At 46.1% G+C, this 14,649-nt stretch overlaps 2 protein-coding genes across 2 annotated transcripts in view; one reads left to right on the top strand and one right to left on the bottom strand.

The window, feature by feature from the left end:
- Positions 1 to 7: 7 nt before the first annotated feature.
- Positions 8 to 2,547, bottom strand: Mrps5 (mitochondrial ribosomal protein S5). Its single transcript, XM_076310274.1, has 7 exons — positions 2,482 to 2,547; positions 1,937 to 2,149; positions 1,701 to 1,775; positions 1,273 to 1,617; positions 959 to 1,189; positions 688 to 887; positions 8 to 555 (listed from the first exon to the last, which is right to left on the bottom strand). The coding sequence occupies exons 2-7, from the start codon at positions 2,016 to 2,018 to the stop codon at positions 169 to 171; spliced, it is 1,320 nt and encodes a 439-aa protein (XP_076166389.1). The 5' UTR covers positions 2,019 to 2,149; positions 2,482 to 2,547; the 3' UTR covers positions 8 to 168.
- A 2,019-nt stretch (positions 2,548 to 4,566) lies between these two features.
- The window catches only part of LOC143145831 (homeobox protein Nkx-2.4), a 41,909-nt gene continuing 31,826 nt past the window's right edge, over positions 4,567 to 14,649 (top strand). Inside the window, exons 1-2 of the mRNA XM_076309594.1 lie at positions 4,567 to 6,747; positions 11,175 to 11,479. Of these exons, the coding sequence (XP_076165709.1) occupies positions 5,997 to 6,747; positions 11,175 to 11,479 (1,056 nt within the window). The 5' untranslated portion in view covers positions 4,567 to 5,996. The remainder of the gene's footprint in view (positions 6,748 to 11,174; positions 11,480 to 14,649) is intronic.

Here is a 14,649-nt window from a genome sequence, read left to right as displayed (position 1 = left end):
TGCAAAAGATTAGATAAATTTATGAAGCACCAAATTGACTTCTGGGTTTATGGAACTTTAAAATTTCATTATTATGAAAGATACATACATAACATTGATTATAAGTGTTTTATTTATTAATATTTACCAATATTTAATAATTTTTTATTTCATTTAGTTGTATTTTACTTAGTTTATTTCATTTTTGTCTGCGTTACGTTTCGTCTTTCTATACGCTCTCGCTTCAGGATATTTTTCTGCTAGAAAGCTACAGAGTTCTCCATATTCGACTCTTAATCTAATTCTTACTTTATCTTGATCTCTCTGGCGTTCCTGCTTACGCAGATATATTGAATATGAATCTAGTTTCGTGTAGAAGGGTAATACTTTTTTCTTTTCTAAAACAATTTTTCCTCCCATTACATATTGATTAAAATCTAAAATCTCGTCACTTAAAATCTCTTCCCGCTTCCTCACTATTTCCGGCGAAGCAATTACCGTAGGAAAGTAATCATGTTCCTTTTTGAATTCAACTACATGCAACTTTTTCTCATTTGCCATTTGTTGATACGTTTTCTAGAAATATTGTAGTTCATTATTAATAAAGCATAGTAAAACTTGAAAACACCTCTGAGTATAACATGAAATAGTCTTTAAAATAACATTCATTACATCGCTAAAAAATTAAAATGATTTTTACAAATATACCTGTTTTATTAAGCCAAGGAAAAAGGCCTTTATAACGTGTGTAACATTTTTAGATCCTTCAACTTTAGCATACAGATCTTTTATGCCAATTGCCTCACATATTGCTTTAATGACACGATGACACAAAAGTCCAGTATCCTTAGGCATTTGTCTCACAAATATTTTCGTACGCCCAAATTGCGTGAAAAAATTGTGAAGTACTGAAACAAACAGACTTTCAATATAGAGCACTTTTACGAGTAAGTACAAGTAATATGATAAAAGATTTTACTAGTGTGATTTTCATATTTTGGAAAATATATTAATCTCTGTCCAGCTTTGTTTCTTGCTGTTGAAAAGCATGATTTCATTTCACCAGTTGTTGCTGAAGAAAATCCAGCTAAACCATTTTGATTTCCAGTTACAACATAGCATGATACTCGTTTTTTACGACCCATATTACCTGTCATTATAGTTCTCTGTCTGAAATATATCACCTGACTTTGAAAACCATCAAAGGTTTCTGTAATTTTAAGAAAATAATTAAGAAAATTGTAATTTTTTTTATTTATAAATCACCATAATAATATCAATTACAATGCAGACCTCCATCAATAGGATCAGGTGGTCCCAGTTTTCGTCCACCTACTATACCTCCACTCCAACCACGTTCAGAAGGTAGAATTTTGCGTTTAAAGCTATGCGTGCTATCTCGTTTCTCTACTAAATTCTTTTCCCAATTTGGATCATCAGGAAGTTTTTCTTGTTTGAATAATTGTTTTCCTTTTATAACTGGGGTATTTAACCCTGGGAAAGATATATTCACTTTTCCAACACCTATTATACGTCCTTTGTTTAAGTTAGTCTTCCTTGGTAAACCCTTGGCTCTGCCTCGCTTTCTTCCAGCATTACTGACACCAGTAGTTGAACTCCACAGTTCTGCGGCTGGTCCTTAACAGAACATGTTTTTCAAATTAATAAAAATTGATGTCAGAATCCGTAAATAATTTTCAAAAGGAAGTAAATTAACTTACTTTTTGTAAAAAAAGATGTATTCCTCGCATATTGTACCAGTGGAACGTGCAATTTTAATAAACCATCAGTAGAAGCTAAAAATAATTTGTATTATACTGAATGTTACATTTTCATTAAATACATCAGAATTAAACTTAAGAGAAAACAATCAGATTATGAATTCAATAAACTTTGAGGTTATATTAATAAAGCAAGAAATAATGAGTTATATAATTATATAAAAATATTTCCTTACTTGAAAGACCATTACTTCTAATGTTGATATTTCTCGTATAATTTGTTATTATTCCACAAATACGAAATACTTGTCTTGCCATTTTAAATGCATGAAATATTTCACTTTGGGAAAGTATTTAATCATTTGCAAAATACCCAATAGATGTCGTAACGTGTCGCATTTTATTATTTTTGCTGCTTCAAATTAAGTTACCAAACGTCGTTGACGCTGCTGTACTTTCCGAAGAAGAACACTTATTCTCACAAGATAGAAATACTTCTCTTTTATAGCAGTTATAAATACTTCTCTTTTGCAACAGTTATAAAACTACTATCACTATTACCATTATACCACTACACCACTACTACCACATTATCGCTACTGCCACTACTGCTATTGCTAATGTTATTAAAACTATTATTATTACTACTTTAATTTTATTATTAATATTATTTCTTCTATTAAATAAACTAATATACAAATTCCTGAAAATAGTATTTTACTCTACATGATAATTTATTATTTCAATAGTCATATTTATTAGCAGAAATAAAATTACTTACAATTAAACAAAATCAGTGTCAGTTGTTTACACATTTAATTGTGCCCATCAAAATGTCGCAGATTCCTGGAATTATCGTATTATTTTCAAGAAACTCTGTAAATGAAAATTTCTGAGATTTTGGCAAGACATTTTGTCCGCGTTTGAATTTTTGATACCAGGAGGATATGATAGTTAAAGAGTTGACACAATTTCGCGGATTCTTGGGATTATGATGCCACTTCCAAGAAATTCCGTAAATACAAGTTTTTATTATTTTGGCAAAAATTTGGAATCTGATCTTAATATCATATGTACTCTTATTTAATTAATGAATTACGTAACTTAAACAAATGATCGAAAGAAAGAGAAGGAAGGATCTAATTGAAAAATACTGAAATTTTTTGAATTTGTATTGTATATGTTAATAATAAAAGATTTGTAAAAATATTTTACAATCATAAGTATATGTATGTACGTATTTCATATAATGTTCTTAATTCCTTGAAAGATTAATTTTTCACCGTAGAATACGATAGATTCGAAAACCAATACTTTTTGAGACATTGAGTTACCAAGATAATGAAATTGTTATTTTTGAACTATTATGCGAGTCTCATTGCCGCGACTGTTGAGAAACAAAAGACAGTGTCTGAAGCTCTAGTAGAAGTTGCACATCTTAGGTAGAAAATGTTCCGTTTGAAGGACAAGTTCAATGAGCTACGATCGAAAGATCAAAGAATGACAGAGAATGTCAAATTGTAGTACTTTAGTACCTTTAGTACCTGAATATTTCGAAGACAATTAGTCTTCGAACAGTTACACCTTAACACTCTTGATTCTTTGAATTCGTTATTCTACCGAATTTTATCGTGAGAAACTAATCGTTTTAATTGTAGAAACGAATGTAACCTTAAAATATTCTCCACGCTGTCACTCACGGTTGTCAATTATTTACTCGCGACGACTGTTGCTCTTCTAGTACAAAATAACGAAAAACATTAAAACGCGTCCTGCTTTCAGCGCACTACTCGTTCTCGTTGTACTCGTTACCCTTGGCCAATTGCGCGCACAGTATCGACCTTGCACGTACGCAATGCATTTAAAATCCCGTTTCTTCGATCGAAGCAAAAACCGGGGTGTCTTCGAAACGATTAATTCTCGAACGTGCGTACATCGAGAACATTTTTGTTTCTTAGCAACGAGTTTCGTGAGTAGATCGGTCTGCAAAAGCGTGTATCTTTTTATAATTTCTGCACACGATCGACGATCGTGGACGATCGTGGACGATCGGTGCGACGATCGGTGCGACGATCTCCGCCGTTCGTGGAAACTCGAGGCGCGCGTCAGACTCGTTCGATGCTTCTCCCCGACGAGGAACGTACATATGGGGGGGGGGGGGGGGGGGGGGTTAACCAGTGACACGTTGCGTCACGAGCGAAACATAGAACGCGCGGCCGCGACATCGGTGGTCGGTGGTCGGAGTCGATGCCGGCAAAAGGCGCGATAAGATGGTCGGTAAGGTCGGTAGGAGGCTGACGCGAGTGAATCCTGCGGAGGAGCAGGGCGCGTGTGCCGACGAAGAAACGCTTCGAAGGACGAGGCTGGAGCGCGCAAAGTGGGGAGAGAGAGAGGGAAGAAGGGATAGAGACTAGAGACACAGTCAGTGAGCGAGGTAGAGGGGGAGGGTAGGGGGGCGACAAAGACGAGAAAGGTGGGGCGTTCCGAGTTCGGGTGGCCATGAAACGCGGATAGACGAGGCGGACGAGGTGGTCCTCCGCAGGGTGTCGGGGATCAGCGCGCGATAGGCGGACGCGTTCCAGGAGGTCTGCGGGAGACCTCGCCAACGGCGTCGCGACGAGCAGCGCGGCGCAACCCCGGTGGTACGTGTAGCCGGCTGGAAGGCGAACGAATGAAAGCGACCGGGCTCTCCGATTGGTGGGGCTCGGCCAATGGCAGGATGGTTAGGTAGCCGGGGTCTGGCTGGAGGTCGGTTAGGTAGCCCCGCGACCCCCTCTAGTCGGCCGAGTGGGAGCCCTTCTCTCACACGCAAAAGGGGACATCTCATCACGACTCTTGGTAGCAGGCACTTCTCCGTAGTGGGCACTCCACTCATCGTGTCGTCGTACGGGTTCTCCGCGAGAGGCTGTGGGGCCCGAGCCCGGACGAGCGAGCGAGCGAGCGAGCGAGCGCGACCGGCCGAGCCGCTGGTCGAGTGGGTCTAAGCGGCCGTGAGGACCTCTCCAGGAGTACCCGACAGTCCTCTCCATTCATTCATCCATCCATCCATCCATCCATCCATCCATCTATCCAGCCAGCGAGCCAGTCAGCCAGCCATCCATAGACGCGCTCTCCTCTCCTACGGAGAGAGAGTGTATCCTCGACGAAGGTGGAGGCGAACCGTAGAGTGGTACATCTACCATCGTCTCTCTATCGGCAGAGTCCAAGGACTCGAAGACCCCCCGGGTGATTTCAGTCGGCCGCCGGCCGGCTCTGGCCGGCCACTATCCTCGACCACGTGTGTGCCACCGTTCTTCCTGTCGTGTCGTGTCGTTTCGGTGTCGTGACGTGTCGTATCATCGTGCCGTGTCGTGTCTACCTGCCAGCCGGAGGTCTCCTTCGTCCTCCGAGGGTCGACCGACTGCTCGTCCGGTGCGCGCGAAAACCCTTCGAAAAGGAGAGGACGACGACGACGACGACTCGTCGCTGCCACGACGCAGCGGACGCACCGTGAACTGTGTGTGCTCTCTCTACCGGTTGTCGCTACCGTGATCGCTACCGGTGACCTCTTATCAGAGGCTGCGCGAGCCTCGTTGTCCTTGACCATCGGATCACCGGGCGTCGACTGCCCCTGTCTGCTTTCGAGAGCGCGTCTTTGACCTCGTTCCGGGCCCCGTTGCGGACGCGCGAACTCACATCCGGACTCGGTTCCACCTGAACAGAGAGAAATGCGGCGAACGACGCGGTATCGTCGCTGGACGCGTCCGGCAACTCTCGAGTTGGACGCGTTTCGCGAACTCTACCGGATCGGTTGATTCCCTGCCCCAGTGATCCACGTAGCCAGACGCGTGAAAAGAACCGACGACGACGACGGTATATACCCAGTGATCGTGTGCGTACGAGGATTATCCCAGTGTGCTTTCATCCATGATTATATCAAAGTGCGACTGTGAAGCCTACGAACTGTGCAAAGTGTTCGCTCGACGATCTCCGTAACCTGGACAAAACGTTACAATCATTGACCACCGGTTCCCCGCACGCGAGACTTTCGTTACTACGTTCGAACAGGGACGCGCGTTCAACCGGTTACCTAATCATCAACAACAACAACAACAACAACAACAACAACAACAACAACAACAACAACAACAAGAGACGGCTGGTTATCGGTACGCCGATACATCCGATACAACGTCGAGGTCAACGCGGTTGGCAGCGGTGGCAGGTTCGTCATGTCGTTTTCTCGCGGTTAGTGCCGGCCTCAGGATTCCGCGAAGCGTGAGCTTCAAGTACTTCGACGGCGCTGGCCTCGCCGAGATGAGCGGTGGCAGCGGCGGCGGCGGAGGCGGCGGAAACAGCGCCGGAAACCAAGGGAACGGGAATGCCACCAGCTATCATCAACACCAACAACAACAACAGCAACAACAGCAGCAGCAACAACAACAGCAGCAACAGCAACAACAACAACAACAGCAGCAACAACAACAAACACAGCTGGAGCAGGCTAGCTTGCTGCCAGATCTAAACGGCATTGACCTGGCGATGAGCCTGTCGCCCAAACAGCACTCGTCCCACGTACAAGCCGCTGGTGGCGCTCATACGACTCCGTTCAGCGTCACCGACATCCTGTCCCCCATCGACGAGTCGTACAGGAAGCTGGAGCTGGCGATCGGCGTCGGCGTGGTCACGCATCCTCAGGTCTCGCCTTACGGGAACGCGTGCGGCGCCCGAGTGGGCGGCAATACTGGTAGCTCGAGCGCGAGCAGCAGCAGTCCACCGCTTCACGGAGGCTCGACGCCCGGTGGCGGAACACCCGGACCGGTTTCCGGTGCGAACGACGTTGCCGGTGGAGGCAGCAACGCTGCCGGTGCCGGTATGACCGCCATGGGCAATCCTTACGCTACCATGCAGCTCACCTCGCAGTATCAGTATTGCGCGGCCGAGTTGTCCCCGTATCATCACGCGGGACCCGGTGTCGCCGGAGGTGCCACCGCCACCGATCCGATGAGGTCCCATCATCCTTGGTACGCACCTGCACCACCGGCCACCAACGATCCGCGATTTGCCAGTGAGTATATTGCTTTACCTCGTACGCTGCTTCGCGTGCTCGAAGGGCCACGGTCAAATCGGTTCGAGTCCGTCGAACCTAACCGTGTACGATATTCCCAGGGATGAACATAACGATCCACTTGAGTCGATTCGAAACGGGACACTACTCTTCCTGGATGGCGATAAATAGGATCTTCTCTGCGCGACAGCGTAGCTTTTCTCTAGTTCTCCAGGGGTCTGAGTATTCCTTTTGGTAGAGGTGTACATTAGGAGGTACTTTGGTAGTTCGTGATCTTTGGATCGACGGGGTTGTGGGCGAGAGTCTCGGTATTGAGAAGCACTTTATCCTACAAGTGGTAATAATGATTTCAATTTCCTTGCAATCGCTGGATATTGGATTCTATGGTCTAGATATTTTTAAACAGGATTTTCTGATCGACTAGATGACGGGTGAAAGTTTCTATGAGTGCTACCCTATGTACTATTATTCGTTGACTACTGGGTCGTGAACCTTCAAGTTCCAGCACTTCGAAAAAGCATCCCACCAAGATACTCTACAGTTGGTCTATGTAAACTATGTGTTTGTTTCATGCACTCGGTTCGAATGCATCGAGGTTGTGGCCGAACGATGCAATACGAATTTCGAAAAATTCTCAGTGGTAGCAAATACAAATGATAGAACGTTCTGTTCTATGGGATGCAAGGATTAGTTGACAAGGATTCGGAGATTATTCCGTAGAAGTTACTAGAGTTCTTGAGCGGTTTCTGTGAAGTCGAAACAAGGTTTAGGAAGTTCTATCTCGTAGAAAAGTAGAAGTTCCAGTTGGATTAGAAGTATACGTCTGGAAGGGTTGATGCTCGAATCCTTCGTTCAGCACCTCGTACGCGCGCAAACTATACGGGCCAATTATCGCTACTTCTTTCGTTTGTACGAAGAGCCTTTTGTGTTTCGTTGAGAAACATTAAAATACAACAAATTGGATGTCATTGTTTCTTTAAAGTCTCTACTAGCCAACCTCTTCTTTGGAATTGCCACTTGCATTGTTATCATCTTTCGGAGCAACCAACGGAAAGAGAGAAAGCCCCGTGGGTAAAATGCGTGCCGAGGGAAACGCTAGAGTACGGTGGCGCATCATCGTGCAAATACGTTTCGTCTTCGAACACGACACCCCCGCACGCGTTGCACGCGATATCATCCCTTTCGCCTTCGACGAGGCACGTCTGTCCCGCTTTTATCGGCCCCGCGTTGACGAAGTCGCAGCTATCCGGCGCTTAGGTCCATTTAAGTATCGATGAAGTGTCAGGGTCGTGTTTCAAAGTCCACAACAGGCTGTCCTTTCGTGTCGCTACCTCGTTACACGGAGACTCATGAATTCCCTCGTCGCGATAAACGTCTCGACGTATCGGTATACCGTTTGATCCTCCTTACCTCCTTACATCAGAGTTCTGGAACACGCGCCGGGTCTCGTGTTGGACGAATTGGGGCGATCAGCTTCGTGAACGAAGATTCTTGGACGTTCGCGTATCTTACGAACCTAGACCAGTCTTTAAACTGTCCTAGTCTCGGATCGTTCTCTATAATCGCGCGGGTACACGTTTATCCACTCCTCGAAGGAATACTGGTCCGACATTGTCGAGATCCTTGCCACGGATGAAGTCTCCATCGAACTTCACACTTTTGCCTCGGTTGGACAAGCTCGAGATCAATTAACGTCAAACTTCTTACACCCTGACACTTGTACAGCTCGTATACGCGTCGACTCGCACAAGAATCGTCCTTCGAATCGTCGATAACGCTTTCAAGGATCCACGTCGAGACGCAGGGGGCTTACTGAAAAAGATTGCGGGCCAACAAAAGCGCGCGTCCTTCGGGCTTGTGTCAACAGACGTACGTTTCCTTGGATTTCTGTCCGTCGCACGCGCCACTATGGTCACCGCCGGAGACGTATCGATCCCCTGGCTCCAAAACGCGTGGCTACCGGACACCACGGGAGATTTTAGTTAAACAAATAAGCCTGGACGACCCTCGTCGCGCCGACTTAACTCAAGGCGCATTCAACGACGGCAGCACGGTCACCCAAATTCAATTTCCGCGAGGCTCGGAGGAGTTTTCGAAGACCAAATTCAGGGATCGAGCACTTGAAGATGAATTAGAGAAATTTGTCTCGTGTACTTTACAATTCGATAGTTGTACCTTCGTCGTCAGTGGTAGTAATTTTTTAGAAACTGTGCACTCGTCAGAGATCGATGTTCCACGACAGAGTGAACTTAGGAATGAATATTTCGAAAGTCGCGATCGAGGACTCTTATCGTGGAAATAGCTTTTCTCGATCTTCACGATAATTTCATCGTCAACTCGCGAACTTTAGTTAAGGAATGTCGAGCTCGTGGAGTTCCTCCTGTACTACGACAAAATGTGAATTTATTCTTGCTCGGCAGAAGTGGATTAGGAACGTACGCTCCGGAAGACGCGATCGAGTACTCTTATCGTGGAGGTAGCTTTCCTCGATCTTCTCGATAACTTCCCTCTCGACCGTTTCACGAACGTTCCGTTAAACAATCTCAGGATGGTACTACGTCCACAGAAGCTCTGTACTACAACAAATGGTCCACTTACCTCGCTGCGTCAACTTCGACGTCCGTCTGATACAATAACACGTTGCTCGGGACAAGGATACGTATCGGTACTAATGGGCGTGTCATCGGGGTGTCTAATCGCTCGTCTTCGGGAGTTTTGCTCGTCTCTGTTCGGTTTCGACGAGGGGGATCGAGCGGGAAATACGAAAGGTCGTCCGTCGTTCACGGGAACGCGTATCTGTCGTCTTCGACCGAATGAAAGACGAGTGGAATACAAAAGTTTGTCTATCACTCGTGATACCTGATAATTATCCGGCTCCGTTGGGTTCTCCTTGGTGCGAGATTCGTCGCTGGTGGCCAGATAGACGCCCGGGAACGTCAATTTGCTTAATGAGATCTCAGCATTCGCGAGTTAGGTCGTCAGCCAGATCCGCCCTCGCGTTCGCAGAAGTTACGTGGAAATGTTGAACTCGACACGTTGTTCAGGATCCATTGTCCAAGGGGCAAGGGTTCACTGATGGGGAGTTCCCGAGAGGTTGGGCGGAAGAGACGATCCTTCGATGACTAGGAAGTCCTACTGGTTCCCGACACCTTCTCGTTGCTCCTGTCCAATCTTTGACCGTTCTGGAAGACACTACCGGGTGGACACCCTCCAGGGGAATTCTTATCAATTTTTCAGGGGAAATGCTCGTGTCCATAAGCAGCAGCGTGCGTAAACAAATTCGGACAGTGTTTGCTCCCGGTGTCTCGAGTGGTATGTCTTTCTGGCCACGGGACTGGCCTGACAGGCCGGGAGAAGTACGTTCTCACAGACATAATAATAATTCGGGACTTCATCGTTCGGACCTCCCGTGCTCGATGACGTAGCACTTCGCGCGGCTAAATCGCTTCTTTTGTCCGGGCCCGACGTGGCCGTTCTTGACAGCCCTTCGCCAACTGACAAGGGATGGACTGCTCGTTGGGTTTCAGTAGCTCGAATTCAGAGACTCGACCGTTCGCTTTCTCTCTCTCTCTCTCTCTCTCTCTGTATCTATCTATCTATCTATCTATCCATCTATCTATCTCTATCACCGCCACCTCAGGATCGCGTCACCATTCCACTTTTCTCGGTAGCCTCTCGCGTGTCTTTTCCTCGTTGCTTCTCGACGATGCTCCTCGCGATAAATTATTTTAAATGCGCCATGAACGAAGGAAGACGTTTCTTCGCATGTAATGCGCGTGCACATCGCTCCGGGAATGCGGACGTTCGTCCACCGGGAATACAAGGATGATTATTATTATTATTATTATTATCGCAACATCTTCGTTACGCTAGATACAACGTGGGGTATGCAGGGTGGTCTCGCAGAAGCGGGCCAGCCTTGTATCCAGCTGTTACGAACAATTGGAAAATTATTCTTTGGGAAGGTTCTTTGGTGAAGTATCTTGGGATGTGTCAGAATGGATATGTATCTTAATAATTTTATTTACCAAAAGTCGTCACTTTACGGAGTCTCTGCCACGAGAACACTCATGGAACAAAAGTTAACCGTATCTCCACCTAGGAAAGAACTATTGCCTATATTGACCTAGGAAAAAAGTATTGCCTATATCGATCTAGGAAAGAACTATTGCCTAGGTATCATCCTAGAAAAGAACTATCGCCTAGGTATCCACTTAGGAAAGAACTATTGCCTCGGTATCCACCTAGGAAAGAACTATATTGTCGTACGATAAGATTGTTTAAAATAGCGACGGTAGGTTTATTTGTGCCCTGTTTATATCGTACCGTTCCTTTCGAAGAGGATCCACCCATATAAGTATTTAACAAACCATGAAACGAAAAACTAAGGAAATTACTATCCCTGGTTTCTCCAATATGTTTTGCAGTCTCGCGGCTGATGGGCGCCGCGGCGGCGGGCGCCGGGACCAACATGGCCGGATGTTCGGTGGGCCAGTCAATGGGTGACGTGACGAAATCTTCGGGCATGGGGATGGGCGTCGGCGTCAGCGTCGGTGTTGGCATGGGCGTCGGCGCGATGCAATTCCCCCACTTACCCCAGAGACGAAAGCGTCGCGTTCTGTTCACTCAGCATCAGGTTCACGAGCTCGAGAGGCGGTTCAAGCAGCAGAAATACCTGAGCGCGCCTGAACGGGAACACCTAGCCTCCCTGATCCATCTTACCCCCACTCAGGTACGTGAACAAATTTCTTACAATCGATTCTTTGAACAGCCGATAAGATCACAGATGCGTTCGAGCCGTTTGGGTACCAGTTTGCAAAAGTAGGAGGAACTAAATCTATATAGAAACCCGATGAAACATCTATTTAGGCGTGTCAAAGACGGTAGCGCTACCTATCGCTTTGATGCGCTTCGGGTCCCACCTGTATACACGCGGAACGCTTTGCTATTGTCTACTCTCACCTGGTGATACTTCAAAAGGACCCCCCCTGAAACGGTCGTTCGATGTATCAATTTGTTCGGGACCAGGAAGAGAGAAGGACGCTTCCTGGTAAAGATGGGACCGAAAGAGGGCCTCATCCAAATCCACGAACCGCGAGTACCGCGAATGCTCCTGAGCAATTCGATCGGTGCACCGTGTGCGTTGAACGCCTATAGGAGTCCGCGGGTACACCCAACGAATACGCCCGCTCAGGCCTTACCTTCCAAGCAGTCATTCAAGACTCTGTTATCGATGGACGGCTCCCTAGTAAAGGAAACTACACGACTACGTATCAAGAGTATCGTTTGTAACGAATCGCTTCTCGTGTATCCAAAGTACCTCGCTGTATCTCTTTCGATAACCGTATCTCGACGAGAAATATCTATTATCCGAAGTACGAACTCGACGAAACGTAAGGTGGAACAAGGTCAAGAATACCAGGGGTGGAATCCGAATCTTGTGTGGAAGATTGGATTGATGGTATTGTTCGAAATATAAAATCGAAGTTCGTAACAAGTGGTGTTTCTGTGTGCACTGCTCGTTCCTTTTCGAGTCTCGTTTTCGTTAAACGATCATCGTTTCGTGTTCCAAGAACCCATCGCGCGATTAATTGCAACGTAGCGACGAAGTAATTCACATCGATTTCGTCTCGATCAGCCGGTTGAATCGGTCCACCTGTTTTCTCCTGGCTGTAGAACGCGATGCTCGAGATGGTGCGCGCGCGCGCGCACACATACACACATGTACACAGAGAGACGAGCGCGAACCACACGTACACCTGCATGACGATGATTAATTGCTGAGAGGAGATTAATTGCAGGGAGCAGGTGGTGGGTGTACGCGTGGGTGTATCTGCGTCTCTCGGCCAATCGGATCGATCGACCTCAGGGGCGTTGGTTGCTTCGGAGTTGTTAGCCGGAAACGTTGAGGCGGCTGCCGTCGAATGGAGACATTCGATTATCGTCGAGAAAACTCGCTCAAACTGGTGGACATTGTTCGCGTGGATCTCGCGAGGATCTTATCTATGTCCGACTGTTTCGTTTTAATATTCTCGGTTATCCAAAACACTGCATCGCACTTAAAAAGACGTCACCTTTCCTTATTGGATCGTCTTTCGATGTTCAGACTCTGTTCCCGAACTCTTAGGTCACTGGATTTTCACAGATCATCGAAATTTATTTTTTGTTCCCGGATGGACAACGCGACTGTTCCGATAGAGCAATCCCCGCTTTTAAGTAACGAAATCGCGATCGATAAACTCGAAAGCGGGGTAGCAAATCGACGAGTTGTGCGGGACGAATATAAATAGGATTGGTACTTGAACTACCGATAGATTCTAGTGTATTAAGGTGTTCCTCGTATGTATCCAAGGGAAATAGAATCATATGTATAGAATAGAAAGAGTGTCCTTTGAAAATATGAAATTTTAAATAAATTTCTTTGCAAAAGCAGTTGGAATCAGTAATTCTGACTGGTCGGTAAATCTAGTGTTAAGGGTGGTTCCGTTGTAAAAAATTGTCACTGGAATTTGGGAATCACCGTATATAGATTCTTGCTAGACCTCAACGATTCGACAAGGTGGAATTTCTCGGAAACAGTAGGTGTCGCATATTTTTTGGTAGTTGCACGATTCGACACGTTCCCCTCGGAACAATCTAGTACCGAAAGTGTTAAGCAAATCGTAGAGGACGGTGTCCAGCGTTGTCAGGAATAGTCCTCGAGAGGCTGTGTTTGTTCGAGACACGAGAGACGAGAATTCGACCAGGTAGAGGCTGCGGATCGTCGTTCGGGCAGTCGTTCCAACCGGACGACACGCAAATATTGTCTTAAGGAGCCGAAATTTTTCTCTCCACTAGGTGTTCGATCGGCCGCGATTAACTATGCCTGACGTAACCGTGTTCCGTGAAAGCAGACCTCGAAACCACTCACGAACGAGACACTGAATTTCATTTATTCCCATTTCTTTCAATTTGAGGTTAAGAAGAGCATCTCGGAGATCCACGAAGAAACCTCCCGCGTCTGTTACATTAGAAAGAAAAGTTCGATCTGCGAATACATGAACATTGGCGTAAATATAATTTTTCCACCCACCACTCCGTACCAAACAATATTCGTAGGAATATGTTTTCGATATTGTAAGATATTGTGTCGAGATAACACACCAGATATTGCCTGCGTCAGCAGTTCATCTTTCAATTTTCTTCATTTTTTATGTCGAACAATTCTACATCCCTTGGATCGCTCTTGCTCAATATATGAAAGAGGACTATAGGTTCTGTAGGTAGGGTGTAAAAAATTTTTCAACCCTCTACTCGATATCAAACAATATTCGTAGAACTATTTTTTCGACACCATTGTAAGTCGAGATGAAATACTTTTCGTGTTTCCCGCGTCAGCAGTACGTCTTTCAGTTTTCTTCGTTTTTTTACGAACAGTTCTAGACCTCCTGGATCGATCTTGGGCGGATGGGTATCGTTCCAATGGTTCCATCGGTCGGATTTTAATTTTGTTTCTTTCTGGCGGGGGTGTGTGTGTCGTTGTTTCGAGCGGAATCGTTTCGGCGGCGGCCATTTAAAACGGTTGGGCCCGAATCAGACTTTAACGAGCAATCTTCATTGGGCAGACAGGTCTGCCCGACTCGATGCGGCAGTCTGGCAACAATAAATAATTGTTGCGTAGCTCATTGGTTGCATCCTGGTCGCTCGTCCCCTCGTTCAGTCTGCCGTTTCGTCTGCAACGCGTCTCTCCGTTCAATCCGCTCGTCGTGCATCCACTATCGTGCACGATTCCCTCTGTCGGGATGCATTTGGATTGCACACGAACGAATCGTTCTATCGTCGACAACGGATCGCGAGGATGAGATACATTTCGAGCTGGGATCTGGACAGAGTCTACGTTAACAACATGACACATGAGCTACA

This window comes from Ptiloglossa arizonensis, chromosome 4, assembly GCF_051014685.1.
Source record: "Ptiloglossa arizonensis isolate GNS036 chromosome 4, iyPtiAriz1_principal, whole genome shotgun sequence".
In the NCBI taxonomy this organism is placed as follows: Eukaryota; Metazoa; Arthropoda; class Insecta; order Hymenoptera; family Colletidae; genus Ptiloglossa; species Ptiloglossa arizonensis.
This window is presented reverse-complemented; position numbering and strand designations above follow the sequence as displayed.